The sequence below is a fragment of the Crinia signifera genome, chromosome 1, assembly GCF_055691185.1.
Source record: "Crinia signifera chromosome 1, ASM5569118v1, whole genome shotgun sequence".
NCBI lineage: Eukaryota > Metazoa > Chordata > Amphibia > Anura > Myobatrachidae > Crinia > Crinia signifera.
The window spans coordinates 173,791,488-173,814,628 of record NC_139217.1 but is presented as its reverse complement, the minus strand read 5'-3'; the positions used below and the strand labels follow the sequence as shown (position 1 = coordinate 173,814,628).

The 23,141-nt window shown below is 40.8% G+C and overlaps 2 protein-coding genes across 3 annotated transcripts in view; one reads left to right on the top strand and one right to left on the bottom strand.

Moving 5' to 3' along the window:
* GTF2E2 (general transcription factor IIE subunit 2) overlaps positions 1 to 23,141 on the top strand; it is a 57,059-nt gene that overhangs the window by 14,696 nt on the left and 19,222 nt on the right. The window contains exons 3-4 of the mRNA XM_083177539.1: positions 16,779 to 16,870; positions 18,794 to 18,901. Coding sequence (XP_083033665.1) covers positions 16,779 to 16,870; positions 18,794 to 18,901 — 200 coding nt within the window. The remainder of the gene's footprint in view (positions 1 to 16,778; positions 16,871 to 18,793; positions 18,902 to 23,141) is intronic.
* On the bottom strand, positions 25 to 9,470 carry SMIM18 (small integral membrane protein 18). Of its 2 annotated transcripts, none has more exons than XM_083177494.1 (2): positions 9,366 to 9,470; positions 25 to 2,010 (listed from the first exon to the last, which is right to left on the bottom strand). In XM_083177494.1, the coding sequence occupies exon 2, from the start codon at positions 1,982 to 1,984 to the stop codon at positions 1,694 to 1,696; it is 291 nt and encodes a 96-aa protein (XP_083033620.1). In that variant the 5' UTR covers positions 1,985 to 2,010; positions 9,366 to 9,470; the 3' UTR covers positions 25 to 1,693. The 2 variants fall into 2 exon arrangements, with proteins under 2 accessions (XP_083033620.1, XP_083033610.1); XM_083177484.1 differs by lacking the exon at positions 9,366 to 9,470 and adding an exon at positions 8,501 to 8,655.

The following is a 23,141-nucleotide window of genomic DNA, read 5'->3' as shown; positions in this document are numbered from 1 at the left end:
ATGTCAACATATTTGTTCGGGCTGTAGAATTAATGCCATATTTTATTGGATTATTACAGGTCTGCGAAACACCACAACAAAAAAGTTATTTTTTAATGTACAAAATAATATAGCAATTGTAGCACACTTACGTACGATCTTTGTCATGTTATTTTAATATTAAGCTGTTTTGTCCTGAAGTTTTCAGATTCGTTATACAAATAATTTTAGGGTTAAACAACTTGTAATGAGAACATTTTGGAAAATGGTCTCCATTAAATAAAAAAGGGCCTGATTTCAGACCGGATTACTGAGCTGCAACTTTTCAGATTACTGCGAGTGATTAGCCACCGCCCAGACAGTGTGAAATCTGCGAGAGAATTGCTAAAACATTGCAATCGGGTATCCTGACGCACATCCATCACTCACTATCCAATGGTTTTCTCAGTCTGTGCAAATGTGAGTCTGACCCGTCAACACCTCTGCAACTGAAACCGGCAGATCGAGGCCGGCACAGATGTCACAAACGTACCCTTAAAATTCCTGGGCACGCCTGTATTTTTTTTTTTCTGGCACACCCTAAAAACGACAGGTAATTCGCCCTCAAACGCCAACTTCCGATTAGCCATATTGTGAGGGGATTGTGATTAGAGATTTCTGTCACTATTTTTGGCTTGCGCACGCGCACTATGATTGGGATGCATACGCAGTCATTAGATAAATGGATTTTGAATTTGCACAACAGCAATCGGCTCTGAAACAGGCCCAATTTCTGTAGCCAAATTGATGCTTGTTGGTGTAATCTAGTCGGCAAAATGCTTTTACATTACAATATTTATTCTGGTTCCTAAAAAATAATGTTTGAAAGTCAGTACAAAATATGCCCACAGTCAAGTCACATCCTGAAGTTCTCAATATGACTTCATTGTGGGGAAATTGCTATCCCTACTTACATTGCTAATTGTGCAGACAATTTATTCTACGTTTATATCATAATATGGGCTAGGCATGACTTTTTCTTTTCTGTCTAATGACACTACAAACCCTTCATTGGACTAAATGTAATAGGGTGAGAATCAGAAATGGAGAGATTTTGGGAGAGTTTTCCCTCACACCCTATAATATTTCGGCCATTCTGTTTTTGTTTAGTTTTTATGTTTTTACTTTTTTTTTTTTTCTGCCAGTACTACTGTGGCCATGTTTTACATATACCGTTTTTATGTTTTACAGTTCCTTAATTAGCATGGAAATGTGCTCTGCATTCTAGAAAATACTTTGAAATGTTAAGTAACATTAAGGTGTGTTTTTAAGAAACCGGAATTTAAGCTGTAATTTGCTGACTCTAGATTAGATTTGTTGTTCTTGTCATGGCATTGTTACTATGGCCTAGTACTTTGACTTAAGTAGCCTTCATGGTTTTTTAAGAGCTTTAGAAAATTAACACCATATAAAATATCCTGTCAACACAGGATTTTAATAATTGCAGAGGAGATGCATTATGTTCCACTATGATCATTTAATTTAAAACAAAACTAGGAATAGTCATTGGTAAGACCACTTGGGAGGATGATCATTGAGTTCACATGGAAGAATTGAGTATAGTATGGGTGGCTCAAGGAGAAGAATGTGCTACAGTAAGCAGAAGGAAAATGACCCCATGCTCACGGATTGTCCTCTGAAATAATACACTGGTCATCTTGTGCGGGTTCTGATGCTACACCACCTCTGTTTTCCGCTTCTTCATGCTGCTCATTAGAGCTCTGACTGGGTTTGGTTCGTTCTCGAGGTCTTTTACGGTCTTGTGCTTGGCACAGCAGCAGCAGTCCAGCATTTCATAGAGGAAAGCAAGCAGGACCAGAGACAGCACAGTCAGGATAAACAAAACCAGGATAACAAAACAGGCAGTGTTCCAACCATCGTGAAAGGGGTAGATCTTCTGAACTTGGAAACCAACCTGCTGCTGGATCAAGGTTGTTTCGTTCTTCCAAGAACCAAGAGATGACATATTGATTTAAGGGCCCCAAAGAGTACCTGTAAGAAACCGGAATACAAATATTTATTTAAATCACAAAGTCAGGACTATGGAAGTATGAGCTAACACTCCTCTGGGGAGGGGTTTACAGTTGACTGTAGTCGTGTTCTCCCCAGGATCATATTCATAAGTGCACCAAACAACTTTTTGTATGCCAACCACCACTGGCCTACAAAACCAGCACTGCACATATCTTACTGTGACTTGACCAGTAACATGCCTCTTCGGACTTTAAGAGGCAGGACATGGTTTGGGCAGTGGAAACATTGCTGAAACGGTAGAGAGAACAGACTTGTACGGTGTCCATTGCTGGACACAATATCTTTGTCTAGTCAGTAAGTGGGCAGTATCTGCACAGTCATCCTGTGATAATATCCTCCCGTTTAATGTGCCGCTAGTCAGATGGGATGATGTAATGTACATTGCCGCTTGGTTACGTTAACCTTCAAATGTTCTATCACATTATAGAGCAGTGTGTATGCGCACATAATATATCAATGTATCATAATATTGAAAAGATGGTGCAGCGTCACTATTTGGGAAGCTGAGCGGCCATCAGTCACTATTGGGGGCACGGCAGACTCATCATCAGCTCATGTCATTTTCCAAGCATGGCCTCTAAAATAGCATTTAGAAGCTGATTGGTTAGTACTTTATCTTTCTCCAGTCATTGATAAATCTACACCTCAAATCAATGGTATCAAACTCTTGGCCCTCCAGCTGTTGTGGAACTACATGCCCCAGCATGCACTGTCAGTTTTAGATTTTATCTAATGGATTGCTAAAACTGTGACAGGACATGCTGGGACATGTAGTTCCACAACAGCTGGAGGGCCATGAGTTTTTTACACCACTGCCTTTAGATGATTAGAAGGACTTTATGTTCTGACATCATTGACCAGTCTGTGTGAAGCATACATTCATTCAGCCAAACAACCAAGAGTTCAAGCAATTTGGGCTTCTACATGTGAGCCTAAACCAAATAGTAGCCTATATTTAGGGTTTGGGGTGCACATGGTACTGCATATCCAAAACATTTTACACAACTGCATGGCACGTAGTGGACAAAACTGGGGCATCTGTGACAAATGAAATTGACTCCTTAATTTGATGGCTGTCCGTTCCTTTTCAGTCCTATTTGCTACAGTGGAACTGAGCCATCAACATTAATCATATTAATCTAGGTTTAGCTTGATTCTAAGAGATCCAGCGGCAAATAAAACCAGCAGTGAGCTAGAAAGCCTGCGACACACAGCACCTCTAATTATGTCCAACTTCTTAGAAGCATCCATTGCATAAAAAGGCTTCTGAGGCTACGTCTGACATAGCCTTTCCCTTTCAAAAAAAAAAAAGTGTATATTCTTCTTAATAACTGCTCTCTCACTTCACGGAGTTATGTCTGCTCAGGGACTTTTTAATTGGATGCACTACTACATTGCTTTGTCCTTTTTATCCTACTTGAGTATATTTTCTTCTATGGAGCGTCTAATTATTTATACATTGCCATATATTTCTGAGCCTCCAGGCTGTTTAACTGCTTTGAATTTTCAGCTCTTTCTGGAAAATGAAGTTTGCTCTCATTAATTGTGGTTGTTGCAGCAAGCTATGGATTTGCATGTCATCTCTGAGGAGTACCGTGGCAGGTTATTATTTTAATGCTAAAAAGCAGCTTCTTTTGAATTGAACATTTATTCTCTGAGATGTCTGCAATACCTAAATAATTAATTAGTAACGCCCATCTTCTCAGATAACAGCACTGTATTCCATGGTACCTTCACTACTACTGTAACCCTTTGTTTTCCCTATTGCGTGTTCTCTAGGTCCTAGAACTATTATTTTTTTGGCGTCACATTTGCCATTCAGGGTAAAATCCCTGGAGCCAGGTGGCTGTGGTGCCTTAATTTGTCTACGTAACTTATGTGATGGAGCAAATTTAAATTGAAAGATTAAAAAAAGAAGAAAAAACACAAAAAGCATATGCACAATATTTTTCAAACTTTGATTGTTTGTCTTTCTTTCTACCAAGCTGTTTGTCATGAATTTTTTTTATTTCTTTAAATTTTTCCGCTTGGTGAATCCACCCTTAATTAGTTTCAACTACAGGTTGAGTATCCCGTATCCGAGTATCCGTTATCCGAATTATTCCGAAAACCATACATTCCAGAAAGTGAAAAAAAAATATTTGTTTTGCTAAAAACTCACTGGGGACATTTGTAACAGCATTACTGTTACCATGATATGTAACTGGCACTATATATGTGCAAGACAATGATTGCTTGGCATTCAAATTCAATATCTGTACACTAATTTTGTTTCATGTTTTGAAACCTTGTTTTTTTAACAAATAAAATATATTTGTGTGTAGTTTATGTGGTAATAAAATATATTTGTGTGTATTTTATGTGTTTATACAGCATACATGCAAGATACTTCAAAATACATAATTGAATTATTAAAATATTCCGAAATACGGAATAATCCGTTATCCAAAATTCTCCTGGTCCCGAGCATTTTGGATACGGGATACTCAACCTGTATTCTTCTTTTTTTTTTTTTTTTTTTTTACCAAATATGCAGCTTGCTTTATACTACTTTAGAATCCTCATTATTGTTATTATTATTAACAATGTGGTTTTCAAGCTTTAGCGGCTGTACAATCCATTAACATTGAGTTGGTGTGAACACGCAGTTAGAGATCTCCTATACTATCTACACTTACCGTGAAGTTTGGCTGCGCACAGATTTGCCTTTTTCAGTAGGGGGTATGGATCATTGGATAGACAGCAACTCGACAGAGGTTTTTGCCTTTTTTTTTACCTGAAATGTCAACAGTCAACATGGACACTAAAAAAGTGCACCGCGTCCCCTCACATGGCTCGCTGCACTCGCCATACCTCTTCGACCTAATGCTTGTGTCAACCTAGCACCACGTCGACCGACCTAGTGGTGTGGGCCTAATGCTTGTAGACCTAGTGACCGTATCCCACAGTGAGTTCATCGTGACTAGTTTTCCTGCACAACTCTGTGGTGTTCGCAATGAGCTGATTCACCCAGAAAACTGGTGTTTATATACAACATAGTGAATGCTTCTACTTGTGTTGACGGATTACTGATGGCCTGTCGGATGTAGGCAGCACTGTTTTCTAGCTTTCTTTCAATCTTTGCAACATTTAATGTATCAGATTTGTTTTTATGTATCTCCATTAGACAGCAATAATGCAGTTATTACAATTGTGCCTCCCGAGGATAAAGCTGTTATATCGGATTCTTGTCGGTTCTGGTATAAATGTGTAATACACTGCACTCTAAAACTGAACATTGGTGAACAAATGGTCATCAATCAATGGATCAGTCTCCATTTTATTGAGGGGCAAAAAACTCCCCACAATATTTATGTATTTGTTTAATGTCTTGTTACTGTAAGACAGGCTCTTCATATAGACACTAGGTGGGTTATTATGACCAATTAGTCTATTTCAAAACATTCCCATCTCGTAATGACAGGAGTGTTGCTGGTAAACATCCAAAATATCAAGACTTACAATAGACAACGTCTAGGTTGAAATACATATGGTTAACATGGTCAAAAGGTTAGCACAAGATAAATGTTGTGTTAAAGTTTTTCACAATTTTTTTATATTTTGGACTTTTTCATACACGTGGACTCCAAATGGGAACAGTAAAGTGTGCTGAGCACAGTGGAAGTGGAGCCAGGTACCTTAGGCGAAACTTGGCAAGTGAAGCGGTACACTAATTGGGGATCTGTGTGTTCAGATGTTGACAATAACACCCCAAAAAAGTGAAAAACTTGTTTACCTTTTGGCTATACCTAACCACATCCCTGATTTATACAGGGCCATCATGTGTGCACAGTCTTGCATAGCAGTTACATTTGCAGTTAGCCTGGCTGCAGTCACCTAGGGCCTAATACTTTTATGCAGGGTTTAAAGTTTATTTGTACCTACTGGACATTAAGCGTATCCTACTTTGTGCAATCTTTAAACTTAAATATTGTGTTTGCACAATAATAAAGAAACTATAGGTACATTTTTTTTTTTAAATCTGCTTATACTACCATGCATATTGCTGTGATAGGAGGGCATTTACTCAGACCAAGGGGGTTATTGAGACCTGATTGCATCGCTGCAAATATGCATGCTCCGGCCCGATCCAACTGTATCTGCCGCAGCTTGGTCATTCCATGGTAAGAAAGTTACATTTTTGTCAAGTATAACTCTTTACAAGTGGAGCTAGTGATTCATTAAAACTAGATCAGTGTTTTGGGGTCTTTTTTAAATGAAAATGTAAAGATAAATTAGGAGGATCAATCTCTTGGTTAGACCCAATGGCACAGGATTGTGCATTGGGTCCTACACATCAGGCACATACGATTTTGTCAGATAAATCCACTCCAATTGAATCCACCTGAATTGGGTCAAATCTGAAAAAATCTTACAAGTGTAAGGGCCTTTAAGGCCCTTACACTTGTCCAATTTGTCTGAGGGACAAGTTGGACCTGATTGACTTGAGATTTATCCTATATGCAGGAGGATCAATCTCTTGGTTAGACCCAATGCGCACAGGAACGTGCATCGGGTCCTACAGGATCAGGCACATCCGATATTGTCAGATAAATTGGCCCAATCCATCTGAATTAGGTCAAATCTGACAAAATCTCACAAGTGTAAGGGGACCTATTGTGGTTGGAACCAACATCTGGTAATTAGTGCTCATGACAAGTGATAATTGCTCCCAAGCACTAAAAAGCAGACAAAAATGATCAATCAAACGAATCGGTTAAATGCCTTATTTAAGTTATTTGTCCGAATTACCGTTTTAATCAGTCTTTGGCATTTCTGAGAAAATGGTCAATTTTCATTTGCTCCAATATGCTACCAAATTTTAGTTTCAATTACCCAGATTGGACAATAAATATTTAGGTGTATGGCAAGCTTAATTACATACTATATTGATTTGGCTAAAGCTGTGCACACATTTATACCAGGTGAGATATCCTTATGCTATCCCTTGAAGGTGTAGGGAAAATGTACTACTTTTGCTGTGAGCATTCCTACATAATAATGTTGTTGTTGTTGTTATTTTAATGTATTTATATGGCGCCACAAGGGTTTTGCACCGCCAAACAATACGTAAATGAGCAAAAAAAAAAAATCTGTGTCATATTGTTTATTCCAGTTTATGTGACTTGTGTCTTCATTGACTGTAATATGTTATTTAAGAGTCTGTTCACATCCTATACAGTAAACTTGTTAATACAAGTAATGATCTAATAGAGAGGTCCAAGTGGAGAACTATACACTTATTTTAATTTAATTTAATTGAAATCACTCCGTTATAGAAATATTTAAAGATACAGCCCTTAGGCCAGTGATGGCTAACCTTGACACTCCAGCTGTTGTTGAACTACACATCCCAGCATGCCCTGCATCAGTTTTAGCATGGCCCAATACTAAAACTGTAGCAGGGCATGCTGGGAGGTGTAGTTACACAACAGCTGAAGTGTCCAGGTTAGCCATCACTGACTTAGGCGAAGACTTCTGTATATTTTTTTAACCCTGCAACTTTAAAACTATAATGCATATATTTCCCTTTTCTAATGAAGGTACTGTAGGTGCTGCTTTCACTTCTCCGAGCACAGCAATGCTTGTAATGTTGCACCTCCAAGGCCCTGGCACAGCAAAGCCATGGTATATGACAGTGTGACTTTTTGATGGTACATTGCCTATCACCGTACACTGTATAAGCTGTCTCTCGGGTCTACACCGGATATTACAGAGGAAAGGTCTGAACGATTGCTACTTCCTGTGATACGACCCCATCATTCTGCTCACTAGGGAGTGGGGATACAATTGCAATTTAACCACATCACCATAATCTGTTATCATGCTTTAGCCAAATAGGATCTGAGGGCGTGTATAGAGTGGTAGGCAGCCAAGGGAGCCCTTTCTATCAATATCTGCCATTGATTTTATTCACTGGCTATTGTTGCTAAATGTATGTTTTTGGTTGGCTGTGTTCCTGTCGTTTTTAAATGCTGCCTGAGGGAAATAGAACAACCTTTGTGTAATGGCTTAAACAGAAGCTCCCAGCATCCAAACAATGCATCAGCTGAAACAGATGATATACATGTCTTTAGAGGCTGTACCACGATGCTGTGTAACTGTAAAACCTCAGCAGTGCTGTAAATCCTATATGAGCTAGAGGATGTATCTCAGCCATCTATTTTATACAGCTCCATGGCATCTACGGTGAACTCTGAAGCCTGCATATATTGACATGTTTGAATGCCTGAGTGAACGGGGCGTGAGCCATGCTAGGAAATAAAGGCTCCACATTCCAGCTACAAGCTGAACATTTCCCTTCCCCACTGCACTGTCACTCAGCAGCCAAGCAAGAGGCTAAATGTCTACCATTGCCACTATCCCAGATAATCTCTATAGCAAAGATGTGTATTTTTTCTGAACCTACCTTCTTGTATGCGAAGCTGCCAGGGTCTGTGGAGCTGCTGTGTCTGGATTGCTCAGCACAGTGTGGCTGAGACAGAGCTTGACTGCCATTGGACAGTGCAGAATGCAGCGAGCAGACTTACTCTGCTTCATTAACATCACATCCCTCCACCCAAAGGACCAAGCATCTCCATAGGGCTTCTGGCTGTGTCTGTGCTGCTTTTCTGGTGGTGGGTTCCTCCTTCTATGCTTTCTGTTGAATTACACCCATCACGCAATTTGTGTGAGGAGATGCATGAACTTCAGTTATTTTTTAGTGGAATAAGTATTCTGTGAGTCTTCATTATATTTTTATTAAAATATAGAGTTGTAAATATGTTCAGTTTTGTGTGGTAGCTGTGATGTGTGCTTCTTGCATTATAATGGCATGTGTGTGTTTTTTTTTTTTTTATTGACTATAGGGTGAATAGAGATTTTTAACTTGTCATGAATTACTAGAAAACAAATAGTATCCTAAACTCATTTTTTTGATATTGTACATATGTTTTTATAATGAATGATAAATAAATTAATAAATACTAAAACAAACCCTCCTAAAATGGCACTCAGGACAATATTCCATTTTATTCCTAGGACATTTATATCCTGTAGGGTTCCCCTACACATTTCTCTCTCTCTCTCTCTCTCTCTCTCTCTCTCTCTCTATATATATATATATATATATATATATATATATATATATATATATATATATATATATATTTATCTTGTACAATACTATTAAGGAGCAAAAATCAACTAAAATGTCATAACATTATCTAATAACATCCCAGACACGGACTCAACAAATGAGAAGGGAGGATTCCCTCAAGACTACACCCACTCACCTCTATCTCGTACATATTCATTAAGAGCATAGGTACTTAAACAGCTTCTGGCAGGTCACCCGGTTGGTCCTGACGAAGCTTGGGCGATGACGCACATCGATCACACACATAGTGTATGCCTTTCCCCCCGACCCCCTCCCTCCCCCTCCGATTGTGTGAGCATTTAACACAAGTATGACACTGCCTGTTATTAGTATCTTTGTGTGAGCATACATTGTATCTATATAAGGGGCCAAGATACAGCCACCACCCCTTCCTGAGCCCTCACTAATAAACAACATTAATAAAAGAAACTTATCTTTCAGCGTTCAACATATATTTATACAGAAAAACCGACAGTTGTCAGATTAATCTTTGTTAAAATTACCATGTTGATGAAATGATTTGAGATAGATCTTGAGGCTCCACAGATACGTCTATTATTAATTGTATCTAAATTCTTTATTTTGAATACATAGGAAATACTACCATTCCATTCATATATTGTTTTAGACTGCCTGTGGCAACCTTCTAACCACGCACCACTTGATTCATAGAGGAATGGATGCCTAATAAGAATTATACTCCTGATAAATAAACAGTGCACCATTGATCTTTAAATACCCATGGCTTACGTTAAACCGTGACTTATCATACGCTTCGCATGCCCTCAATAATTGTAGGGGAAAGATAACACTGAGGCCCCACTCTGTGAGGATTTAATATCCTTTTTATTATCACTCTGGTTTTTTTTCTACTCACGTCTTTGGTTTTATACTTCACCGTCTTTTAAACCTACTTAATAAAAAATTATATTTTATGAGACTAATTTCTTTAGGTACATCACGTAGAGACAAACCTCCTTGCGTTTCTCTTATGCAAATTTCTTGTCCAATGATGGCACACCTCCATCACCGGGGTTTATATTATTAACCTAGAAACTAATAGGGGGTTCACCACGTATATACTATCTATACCATACCTGTGCAACTGGCAACTGTTTTTGCTTAGAAAACAAATAGGACTGTACATGCTGCAGCCTGATATCTGCAAGTTACTGTACGTTTAGACTTGGATAGAAACTAGGAGAGAAACTAGGAGTATGTTCTGATGTATACCTACATTTATGGGGAGCAGGAAAGAGCTCAAGAGACTCTGCAAAAGCAGGACCGGCAGATTAAAGTCCAGTCTTTAACCCCTTCCCGACATTTGACGTGTATATATACGTCATGGCCGGGATGTACTTCCCGACACATGACGTATATATACGTCATGACTTTAAACTGTCCCCGCGTCTATAGACGTGGGGACAGAGGGACGATGTCTGCTGTCCCTGACAGCAGACATGTCCCTGCATGCCCAGGGGGGGCTGCGATGCCGCCCCCCCCCCCCCCGTCGGCGATCGCTGTGATTGGCTGTTCAGTGTGAACAGCCATTCACAGCGTTTTCCTGTGTTACCGGCGAATCAGACGCTCGGTAACACAGGTGTCAATCACCGCCGGGCGTCAGGGGGCATGAGGGGGTCATCGGTGACGACAACACCTCACCCCACCTGCCCCCAAGGCTGTGATTGGTCCGTGGGACCCACGGACCAATCACAGCCAAGGCGCGTGATTTAAACTAATGGTGACTGCACTGCAGACGCCATTCCGGTCTGGAATTGCGTGCAGAGCGGTCACCGTGCCAATCTGTCGTGATACATACCTGATCCTTGCCTGAAACTTACCTGATCACCGCTGATCACCGCTGGTAGCGTGCTGCCAGCAGCTGGATACTTCCTGGATCTTGTGACTTCTGTGTGTGCTGCTGCTGCAGTGTCATAGAGTCACAGATCGTGAGAGATAGTGACAGAGAGTGACAGAGAGTGACAGAGAGTGATAGAGAGTGCTATATTTTGTGTCTGCTGCACCCCCTTTTGTGCTGATCACTATATCTGAGGTGATCAGCAACTTTTTGGGGGTGCAGAGGTTTTTTTTTTATATATATACCTGTCAGTTGCAGCAAAGGTTGTGCTGCCTGTGCAACTGACTGCTGCCCCCCCGGCTGCCCCCCCTTTTGTGCTGGTCAGTTTAAATTAATTAATCAGCAACTTTTTGGGGGTCCAGGGTTTTTTTTTTATATATATACCCTGTCAGGTTGTGTGTCTGCTGCCCCTCACTGCTAATCAGTGTTGCATCACTGCATCACTAATCTGCAGTTTTTTTTTTTTTTTGGAGAGTGCAGTGGGTTTTTTTTTTACACCCACGTTGCTTGTGTGGGTGTCCTGTGGCCGCTGAGCGCTGATCAGTGACGTACAATCACTGAACAGCATTTTTGGCACAGGGTTGATATCATTTTTTTTTCTGCAGTTTTTTTAAATTGTTTTTTTTTTTGGAGAGTGCTGTGGAAATTTTTTTTAAATTGTTTTTACACCCACGTTGCTTTTGTGGGTGTCCTGTGGCCGCTGATCAGTGACGTACAATCACTGAACAGCATTTTTGGCACAGGTTGATATCATTTTTTTTCTGCAGTTTTTTTTTTATTGTTTTTTTTTTTGTTTTTACACCCACGTTGTTTTTGTGGGTGTCCTGTTGCCTTTGAGCGCTGTTCAGTGACGGACGTTACTGACCAACATCTGTGCTCAATTTTTGGCGCAGGACTTTTTTTTTTTTTTTTTTTTTTTTTTTTTTTAACCCCTTCAATTTTTTTTTTTTTTTTATTGGGATCAAATTCCTGTATAAAGTATTTTTTTTTTCTGCACTACATACTGTACACACTACACACTACATACCCCCGTGTTGAAATAAAGTTTGTACCCCCCCTACACTATACACGTGTTGAAACATTACACTTACAGAAACACAAAAATAAAAATGGCATCCCAAATGTCATCCCAGTCATCCAGAAGAATGTATTCAGCGGAGGAGGCATATGCCATGCTTGCCTCTGACTCTGACACAGCCAGTGATGCAAGCGGGGAATTTGAAGGATTCGCCTTAAGCTCCTCTTCCTCCTCTAGTGATGAGGGACCCCTCAAAGACGCCCCCATAGAGCAGCTGAGACCCCCCCCCCCCCCGAAATGATTGATCCCGTATGGACCCCACCACCAGACAATTTTGAGCCCCAGGTTCCTGAGTTTTTGGCCATCCCAGGAATCCAATTTGATTCAGCAGGTCTCAGAGAAATTGACTTTTTTAAATTATTTTTCTCTGATGATTTTATAAATTTAATGGTGGACCAAAGTAATTTATATGCCCAGCAGTTTATTGCTCAAAACCCCACGTCATCATTTGCTAGGTGGACCCCTGTAGATGCAGTAGAGATGATTCTGGTGTTACATATGGGCATAGTAAAAAAGCCAGAAATTAGGCAATATTGGAGTACAGATGTTCTGTACAGCACCCCATTTTACCGTATGGCCATGACTCGGGCTCGTTTTGAGATAATCCTTACATTTTTACATTACACCGATAATACACTGTGCCCACCCAGAGATGATCCCACCTTTGACCGGCTATTCAAAGTCAGGCCGGTCATTGATCATTTCAGTGCCAAATTTGCAGAGATGTACATCCCTGAAAAATGTATTTGTATTGACGAGTCCCTTATACATTTTAAAGGAAGGGTTAAATTCCGCCAGTACCTTCCCAGTAAGAGGGCAAGGTATGGCATAAAAATGTATAAGCTGTGTGAAAGCACCTCAGGGTACACCCACAGGTTTAGGGTATATGAAGGGAAGGATTCAAGAATTGAACCGCCAGAATGCCCCCCCTCCCTCGTAGGTGTTAGTGGAAAAATTGTCTGGGATTTAGTGCACCCCTTCCTGGATAAAGGTTATCACCTCTATGTGGATAACTTTTACACTAGCATCCCCCTGTTTAAGGCCCTTGGTTCAAGAGGTACAGCAGCTTGCGGTACTGTGCGTAAGAACCAAAGAGGCCTCCCAAAAACGCACATTGCCCAAGTAATGAGAAGGGGTGAAAGCAGGGGAATATGCACCGAAAATATGTTGTTGGTCAAATATAAGGACAAGAGGGATGTCCTTATACTGACAACAATTCATGGAGACAGTACCACCTCCATCCCTGTACGAGGTACCAGTACCCACACCTCAAAACCTAATTGTATCCTAGATTACAATAGGTACATGGGCGGAGTGGATCTTTCAGATCAGGTACTGAAGCCGTACAGTGCCCTGCGGAAAACAAAAATCTGGTACAAGAAGCTGGCCGTGTATATCATCCAGATGGCACTGTATAACGCTTACGTGCTATTCCGTTCTACCAGCCAGAGGGGGACATTTATGCACTTTCAAGAGGAAGTCATAAAGGGCCTAATATTTGGGAACCAGCAGGCAGAGGGCCCCAGTACTTCTAGTACTGGCCCCCGTATTGTACCAGGGCAGCATTTTCCTAACGAAATCCCCTCCACTGCAAGAAAGGGCAGGACACAAAAAAGGTGCAAAGTTTGCTATAAAAAAGGGAATAAGAAAGGAAACTATTTTCCACTGTGAAACTTGCCCCGACAAACCCGGCCTATGTATAAAGGAGTGTTTTAAAATATACCACACATCTATGGATTATTAGGTTCATCATTTCACCGTGCTTCGGGGGTCTTGCTAATGCCACATAGCACCCACCATTCATTCCACCAGAATCTGAGCTGCAAAATCCAAAAATCACTCCTTCCCTTCTGAGTCCTGCCATGCACCCAACTGGTATTTTTTGGTCACATATGATGCATTGCCATACTCGGGAGAAATTGGGGCACAGATTTTGGGGTGCTTTTTCTCCTTCATACCTTCTGAAAATGAAAAATTTTGAGCCAGAACTGCATTTTTGTGTAAAAAAAATGTCATTTTTCATTTTCACTGCCCAGTTGTATCAAAATTGGTGAAACCCCTGGGGGTTTGAAATGTACACTATACCCCTAGATGAATTCCCTGAGGGGTGTAGTTTGCAAAATGGGGTCACTTGTGGGGGGGTTCCACTGTATTGGTGCTTGGGGGGTCTTGCTAATGCGACATAGCACCCACCAACATTCCACCAGAATCTGAGCTGCAAAATCCAAAAATCACTCCTTCCCTTCTGAGTCCTGCCATGCACCCAAATGGTATTTTTTGGTCACATATGAGGCATTGCCGTACTCGGGAGAAATTGGGGCACAGATTTTGGGGTGCTTTGTCTCCTTCATTCCTTGTGAAAATGAAAAATTTTGAGCCAGAACTGCATTTTTGTGTAAAAAATTTAATTTTTCATTTTCACTGCCCAGTTGTACCACAATTGGTGAAACCCCTGGGGGTTTGAAATGTACACTATACCCCTAGATGAATTCCCTGAGGGGTGTAGTTTGCAAAATGGGGTCACTTGTGGGGGGGTTCCTAAATTTTATCATCTTATGGTGCCTAGAAACCTACATGGTGCCTAAAAAATAATCTCATAAAAAGGAGGCTCCAAAATCAAGTAGGTGCTCCTTCTATTATGAAGCCTGTGGTTTGGTCAACGTGCACACTGGGGCCACATATAGGATATTTATGAAAACAAAAGAATTGGGGGAATCAATTTTTAGTCACATTTCTCTAGTAAAATCTACTGTGTTCCTTAGAAAAATGTATTAAAATTGCAAATCTGCAAAAAAAATGAAATTTTGAAATTTCACCTACACTTTGTTTTAATTCCTGTGAAACACCTAAAGGGTTAACAAACTTCCAAAATGCTGTTTTGAATACTGTGAGGGGTGCAGTTTTTGAAATGGCATCATTTATGGGGGTGTCTCACATACAAGTCCCTCAAAGTCACATCAGAACTGAACTGGTCCCTAAAAAAATCAGTGTTTGAAATTTTCTTGAAAATTTGAGAATTTGCTATTCATATTGTAAGCCTCCTAGTGTCCAAAAAAATTAAAAGGAAGTTGAAATAATGATGGAAACATAAAGTAGACATATGGTCTATGTTAGTTATTAACTATTTTGAGTGGTATGATTATTTGTCTCACAAGCAGAAAATTTAACATTTTGCAAATTGCTAAATTTTCCATTTTTTTACGACATTTTGGTATTTTTCACAAAAAAACACAGACTGTATCGACCCAAATTTACCACTAATTTGAAGTACAATGTGTCACGAGAAAACAATCTCAAAATCACTGGGATAAGTAAAAGCAAAAAAAAGTTATCCCCACTTAAGTGATACATGTCAGATTTGAAAAAAAGGGCTCTGTCAGGAAGGCAAAAACTGGCTGTGTCAGGAAGGGGTTAAAAACCGCAATTTCGGAGAATGTTTCATAGTTTTCCCCAACTGTCTGCATTTATGACACGTGTATGATAGTTGTGCAAACTGGGTCATCTTAAAAGTTTTTGGTTAGTTATGTACCTTTTTGAATATGTATTTGTACACCTTTTTTACTGTGAATGTTTTTGGATTAATATTGTTCTTGCATCTCTTGCCCCTCCGTCTTTGTTACCCTTCCCCCTCCTTTTCTTCCCCTTTTTTGCCATGAAATGAGTTTTCTAATAAAAATCATTGATGATGCAGGTGTATAGGTTGGAATCTAATCTCTGAGAGAATTGATGGAAGTGCATTTTGGGGCACACTGCGACCAGTGAGTGTCACGTACATATAATTACATAATATATATTATAAGAGCCTAAAGGCCAGATGTATCAAGCTTCAAAAAGTGATAAAGTGGAGAGTGATAAACAACCAGCCAATCAGCTGCTAACTGTCATGTTACAGGCTTGGTTTGAAAAATGGCAGGTAGGAGCTGGTTGTTCATCACTTTCCTCTTTTTAACTTTTCGAAGCTTGAGACATCTGGCCCTATCTGTGCCCTCACTCTTATGGCAGTCCAATGAATGGGATGTGGATTACTAGGTTGGCCATAAATGGTCAACAGTGAAATGGTCGATGTGGAAATGGTTGACACAGGGAAAGGTCGACATGAGTTTTTCACTTTTTTTTTTTTTTTGTATTTGTCAACATTGACTCCTAATAAGTGTACTGCGTACGCTCACATGGCCTGCTTCGCTCGCCACTTTACCATTCTTAATTGTAGTCCACCTGGATCGTACCGTATGGACAAATGATCTGAATCATGAAAATATTGTCGACCAATACCATGTCGAGTATTGCATGAGTTTACTATTTGTCAATGTTGATCTTTTGCCTGTCGAACGATTGAATCTCGAACTCGCAGCCAGAACCGCATTGAATGAAAGGTGATGATGATAAATAGATAGGAGGTTGGACTATTGTTATGACCTTTAAAGTGCATAATGCACCTCTCCACACCTCACAGCCCGCTTTCAGAGTCTACCCTCAAGTCCAGAACAGTGTTGTGTGCTGTATAGTTTGCTCAGTCCTCAAACGCATAAACCACATGTTTACAAGTTAAAAGCAGAACATCGCTAAACCTCTATTAGTGTTTATGGTGACTAAACGTCATGCTTTTTTTGCAGATGGCAGCAATGGAACATTTAACCTCAAGAGCCTCTCTGGGAGCTCAAACTACAAGTTTGGGGTTCTTGCAAAAATTGTCAACTACATGAAGGTAAAAATATGTATTTTTCTTCAGATGGATGTACGTATTGGTAAATATTCACAATGAAATCCATACATTTACATAATGCTTAATATTCTATATTTGGGATGATGTCTGTGCAATGCTGTGTGTGTGTGTGTGGGGGGGAATATAACATTGTGAATATCTGTATGTTGCATTCCAGTGGAGGGGGGGTGGGGGGGCGGTTCTGTATATAAATATCACTAACCCCCCACCATTTGCAGCAAAATTCAGCAATTGGTGGGTTTACCGGGAGCGGGCTGGGCCAAAATAACACAATCCTGATTGAATTGCATCATATTGGCTCCATCGACTCCACGGTTACCTACGAATCATGCCAATTTTCCGGGAGGGGGCAAGGCATAGTAATATCATGCCCATCCTCTTTCCTCTGTTTAGGGGGGTGGGGGTTCTATGTACTCAAGCATCCTCCCTGGGTGTGGTACTGTCACCTCACATATTCCTGGCAGCGGCTCCTCACCATGTGGCTGTGTATTATTTATTTATTTATTTATTTATTAACAGTGTCTAATATAGTGCACACATATTCCGCAGCGCTTTACAGAGTATAGTTGAACATTCACATCAGTCCCTACCCCAGTGGAGCTTACAATCTATGATCCCTCTCCGTTTTTTTCCTTTAAATACAATACAATTAGGATTAGTTATTGACTATCAATAGTTACTAACCATTGATGGTCTAATGCCAACATTAAATAGTTTTGTCATTGATGGTTGAGAACCAGTGATTCTCTACCAATGTTGAGCTCCCCAATGTGTGTTTTTTTGTACAGACTGGGTGAAAGCAGCAGCATTAGCTACTCCAACCATCTCTGAATCTGGCCCAAATATGCAGTAGCCACCAAGGTGGGGGTAGGGATAAAGGATAAGCCTATAATAGTCTTTGGATAAAGTATAATTCCTTACATCTCACATACTACAAGGGATGCAATCTTCCTTAAAAACTACCTTTTCCAGATTAAATGTATGATAGTAGAACACCTTTACCATTTGTATGTTTAGTGCAGTTTGCTGGAGCTGGGAAATCCCTATTATGTATGCTGGGTACACACTATGCCAACTACCGACCTATCTGACGATTGGTAAATTTATTCACCATTATTAGAAGGCCTCTACATGTGCCTGCAACAGTTGTGATGTAATTTACCATTTAGTAAATTTACCCCTGTATAGTTAAATAGATAAATGCAAAATAATATAGGCCCTTATTCTGATCGGTGCGGAAATTCCCGCATGCGGACGGACCGCCGATGTTGATCGTCTGCGCATGTGCAGAGGTCACTCTGCGCATGTGCAGGCGATTTCGCCGCACGGATTCTTTATACGCCGCACAGGGGGCGTAGAGGGGCGTGAGGGGCTACTTAGCCTCATTACCCTATGCATACGCCCCCCGTTTCATGGGCGTTCCCATGCAAACGCGGGGCGTATGCATGGTAATGAGGCCGTGACGCGTGGGTACGGGGCGGGCATCTGACATCGCCGGATGTCAGCTGCCCGCCCCTATACATGATTTCACACGGACAAGTGTCCGTGTGGTCTTGTGTTGCGGGACCTGGTGGAGCGTGCGGCCCTGCATTCGATGTTCGGCGACCATCGAATGCAGGGGCTGCTCCCACCATGGAGGAGGCGTATCCCCGTACAATTTCATGCGGATCGCCACATATCCGCATACGGACGGCAGGTGGCGATCCGTATGGAAGGCGGGGATTCGCCTGCACGGTTGCGGCCGCATATTCTGATCGGGCCGCACCGATCAGAATAAGGGCCAATATAATGTCTTAAAGTAAAAGTTGCTAGTCTGATGGACAAATACATGTAACTGCTCATTGTGGAGAAAGGCTAAACGTTTTGAGCTGGAACTTTGTAATGTTAAGATGATCCTTTACGCAGACACGGCACCAGCGAGGGGACACCTATCCACTGTCACTGGAGGAGATACTGGATGAAACACAACACCTTGATATTGGGATGAAGCAGAAGCAATGGCTCATGTCTGAGGTAATGGTCCAGCCTATTACTATTTTCATTTGCGTTGACTATGTAGATTGTACAGGAAAACTTGCAATGGGAGGTATACATAGACACCCAAAATGAGAACGTGAGCTAGACACTATTCAGCTTTTGTGATTTTAATATGGATCGAATGTCAGCAAACGTAATCCTAATTACATTACTGTTCATTTCAGTAACTCTCTTGCTCAATCCTTTATTGTTTTTGCACAGACTAATCATCTTTTCTGTAAAAAGCACATCCCCCCCTATTACACTATAAAAAGGCATAATTAAATGCAGATTTTATGGATTTCATCATTTAAAATAAATTATGCACTTCTTCAAAGACCAGGGTTTCGAAACAATAAAGGTATTCAAATCAGTATGTATGTGACTGAAACTGAATATTCCCTATAAGTTCTATTCCTTCTATTTAATAATGAAACAGATCCTTGTGGAGAAAGTATTTCATGTGAATGAGAGGTCTGTAGGCGGAGCCCACTCTCCCCAATGTGTGCGGGAATAACCTTGGCTTCTGATCTCTTGTTCATTGCTTTGAAAACCACAGTATTGATCTGTAGATCTCCACATGAGCCGCATGTTGGAAACTACTTATTCTCTTATTTGCTACTGCTCTTTAGTGGTTTGTGACATATACCAAGTCCATTTATGTTTTCTAAGAACATTAATGGTAGTTTCCAGCTTTTAAATTACCATTGTTTTCCTCCATCCCACCGTTACACAATTCACTATCAAAGTAACATAATTCTTTGTGCATTATTAGTGTAGACCAGGGATTGGGAACCTTTGACCCTCCAGCTGTTGTTGAACTACGCATCCCAGGATGCCCTGCTACAGTTTTGATATTTGGCCATGCTAAAACTGTTGCAGGGTATGCTGGGATATCTAGTTCAACAATAGCTGGAGGGCCAAAGGTTCCCCATCCCTGGTGTAGACTGTAAGCTCTCCTGAGCAGGGCCCTCTTTCCCTTTTATGTTTCCTTCCCTCACTTCTGCCATCATCTTCTCTGCCCTGCCTGCAACGGCACCTTACCTATGGGTGATAGTTTTGTTCATACGGTTTCCGTATATGTACTTTGTGCTGCGGACCCCTTGTGGCTCCTATAAGTAAAGGATGATATTAATAATACAAAACTCAGTTTCACTAAGTGAACAAATAAATCTTAAACCGGTGCATTTGAAGCAAGAGCTGCCCAAATCCCTAGGATCTATAGGCGTTTTCTTTAAATAAAAAAACCCACCAAACTATATTTAGCCCTAACCCTTGAATCCCTGGTTGGTAGTGAAAAAAAATAGGATTACAAAAAATGGCCACAGTTTAGCCATCCACCCATCATGATTATAACCATCCCCGGGCAATTTGGCACCAGAAGTGGGTTACCTAAAGGGGTCTGGCCCACATGAAAATGTGAGGGGGGAAGCGACCTTATGTATACCCAGTCCTAGTGTCAATATCTTTGGGTCTATTCTCCACATCCCAGGTGCAATGGGTGTGCTGTTATAATAGGTAAATTTGGTATGAAAAGTAGCATACCTGTAATAATCACATTTTAAGAAGCACCAAAAGCACAAGATTACAGGAACAGAATGCCGGCCAGTTCTCCGTTTCATGCTCTCTGCATGAAACGGAGTACTGGCCGGCATTCAGTTCCTGTAATCTTGTGCTTTTGGTGCTTCTTAAAATGTGATTATTACAGGTATGCTACTTTTCATACCAAATTTCAATGGGGTTTTCACTGGGTGTATTTCAATGGGGTTTTCACTGGGATTCACCGCGAGTGCATTCAATGCTAGGATGGAGAACTGCTTTCAGCATGATTTTCGCCATGATTCACCGTTTTGCATTCGACATCTTTTTAAGGTGACCTGGAATGTGATCTTGTAAAATAAAGGTTTTTTTTTTTTTCTTTTGGTGAAGGGGCATGCAATTTGCATTCATGTGATATTGAGATATATATATATATATATATTTGGGTAAAAATGGGATACCCTTTCAGTGCGCTATTATCGATACGTTTTGGCAGCAACTCAATTTATCCCCTCTGTTAGTGAGGGAAAGAACGGAGAGAGAGTGCGCCACTAATATGAATCCACACCACCTCAATTGCTGTAGTAATTACAGAGTCATATTACAGTTTGGTAATTTTAATACAAAATCACATAAAAACAATGATAAAAGATTTTGTCTTGTACTTCATCGATTTCATATGACAGAAGTATCTTGTTTGATTCCAAAAAGACAGAAAACACCCAACGCGTTTCGTCAACAAGTGACTTCCTCAGGGGTAACAATTCTAGGTGGTGACAACAGAAAAATGGAGGAGATCATATTAGCTACTGTATTTGAGGCCGCTAATGGGTCAATGAGAGAGGAGAGGATTTTAATTGTACATACCAATATGAAGATCAAACACTGGATGCGCACATTGCGTATATTAGTGTCCTATTAAAACAATAAGTAAGGGGATCTTCTTTGGATCCTATTGGGATGTGCACAATAGGCAGCATCTAAAAAAGTAGTATACATCAATGTCAGGAGGAGGGTATAACATTACATGGGGGATGATTGAGGACAAGAATACATACAGATAATGGTATATTGTTAACAGGTGTCACATACCCGGCTTGGATAAAAAAATTCTAAAAATCTGATTATCCGGCAGGAACAAGGGAAACGGAATTCTCCCAAACACCTACAAATATGAGGGGTGTAGGGGAGTATCAGTGTCATGACATGGAGTTATCAATCAAAGATAATTATACATTAAATACTTTGTAGCATTGAGCAGATAGCATTAGTACATACAGAGTGGTTTGCATTATAACATCAATAAAATGCATCGCTAGATGGTAGGATAGCATTAGTGCATATGTAATGGTTTACATTACACCATCAATTAAATGCATTGCTAGGTGGTAACAATCAGATATGTTTAAGGTCTGTAAGGACATAGTATAACTGCCAGTGACAGAACCTATTTTTATTGATTATTTAGGGCATCTTAACCTCAGTTACAGGGCTATAGACCAATATAACAACCATTTCCTATTTACAAGCCATAAACAACATGGAGAGAATGCAAAAAGATCAAATACCTTCTGTTAAGTGAGAGGCACCAGTCTGTCATCCACTGCCGTTAGCAGCCATGACAGACTGGCTAGGTTTATATGAGGGAGACCCATATATATTTCACACTGTCAGCAGGGGGCGGGGAGCCGCTCATTACATATTCACTGCACATTGGTCCCGCTCATTACATATGCACGGAGTGGGACCAGTGCTCCCTCCACCACATTCCCTGCCAGCTGTCCCAGGCGGCGGCTTCTGCTGCCTGTGTCCTCGGGAGCCCTCCTTCTCCCCACAGTGTGCGGCGCAGGGAGGCTTCCATCTCCCTGCCTTCCGCCGGCTCCCTGCGGCATTCGCCGCGGGGGTTAAAAATCACCGTCAGGGGCAGCGAGCCCCTGAGGCATTGAATAAGGTGAGAGGTAGGGCTGACAGCGAATGCTCCAGCCCTCTGGAACCCTGCGAATGTGCAGCGAATCCTAAACAGGATTCGCTGCACATAGCGATAATTAACATTGAATACTGACAAATGACTTGTATGTGAACCTGGCACCTGATGCTTCAATAAAATAAATGTTATATAAAATATAAAAATTCTATTAAAATATTAGTATTTAAAGTCCATTGGATGTGATATAGAGTTAGGCTGATAGAGGTTAAAAAAAGTTTAGGTTATCTGAAATTAAGTAATGTACAGTTCAAAGTCCTTTATACAAAGGGTATAAGTAATGGGTTAAGAACTTACAGTTCTGCAGCAATGAAAAAGTTTGCCTGGGCCATGAAGCACCACGAGTTGACTACTGAAGACTTCAAGAAGGTCTTATGGGCCTATGAATCCAATTTTTTTTTATCTTTGGTTCATTAGGCAGAGTTTGTATATATTATTGAGCAGGCAAAAGGATGGTTCATCATTGTGTGACACCATATGTTCAGAGTATCCAAAGTAGGTGGCCTGCATAGAATGACATCCTGACCCGTAAGGGCTGCAGGTATTGCTGGGTGGGCAGCGGTGCTAATGGCTGGCAGGTGGACAGCTGCGCAGCGACATCGGCGAGGTCATGTCTTCTAACGGGGGCAGTTCAGCAGTGGGGCTGGAGGCAGCTGCTGCCACTGTCTTACACTTGTCCCAGGTGCAGGCAGGAGCTCTTCGGTGGCGAGATTA

What these genes read in the sequence shown, in the direction of transcription:
- SMIM18 (XM_083177494.1), bottom strand. Translation starts at nt 1,984, where the DNA reads ATGTCATCTCTTGGTTCTTGGAAGAACGAAACAACCTTGATCCAGCAG.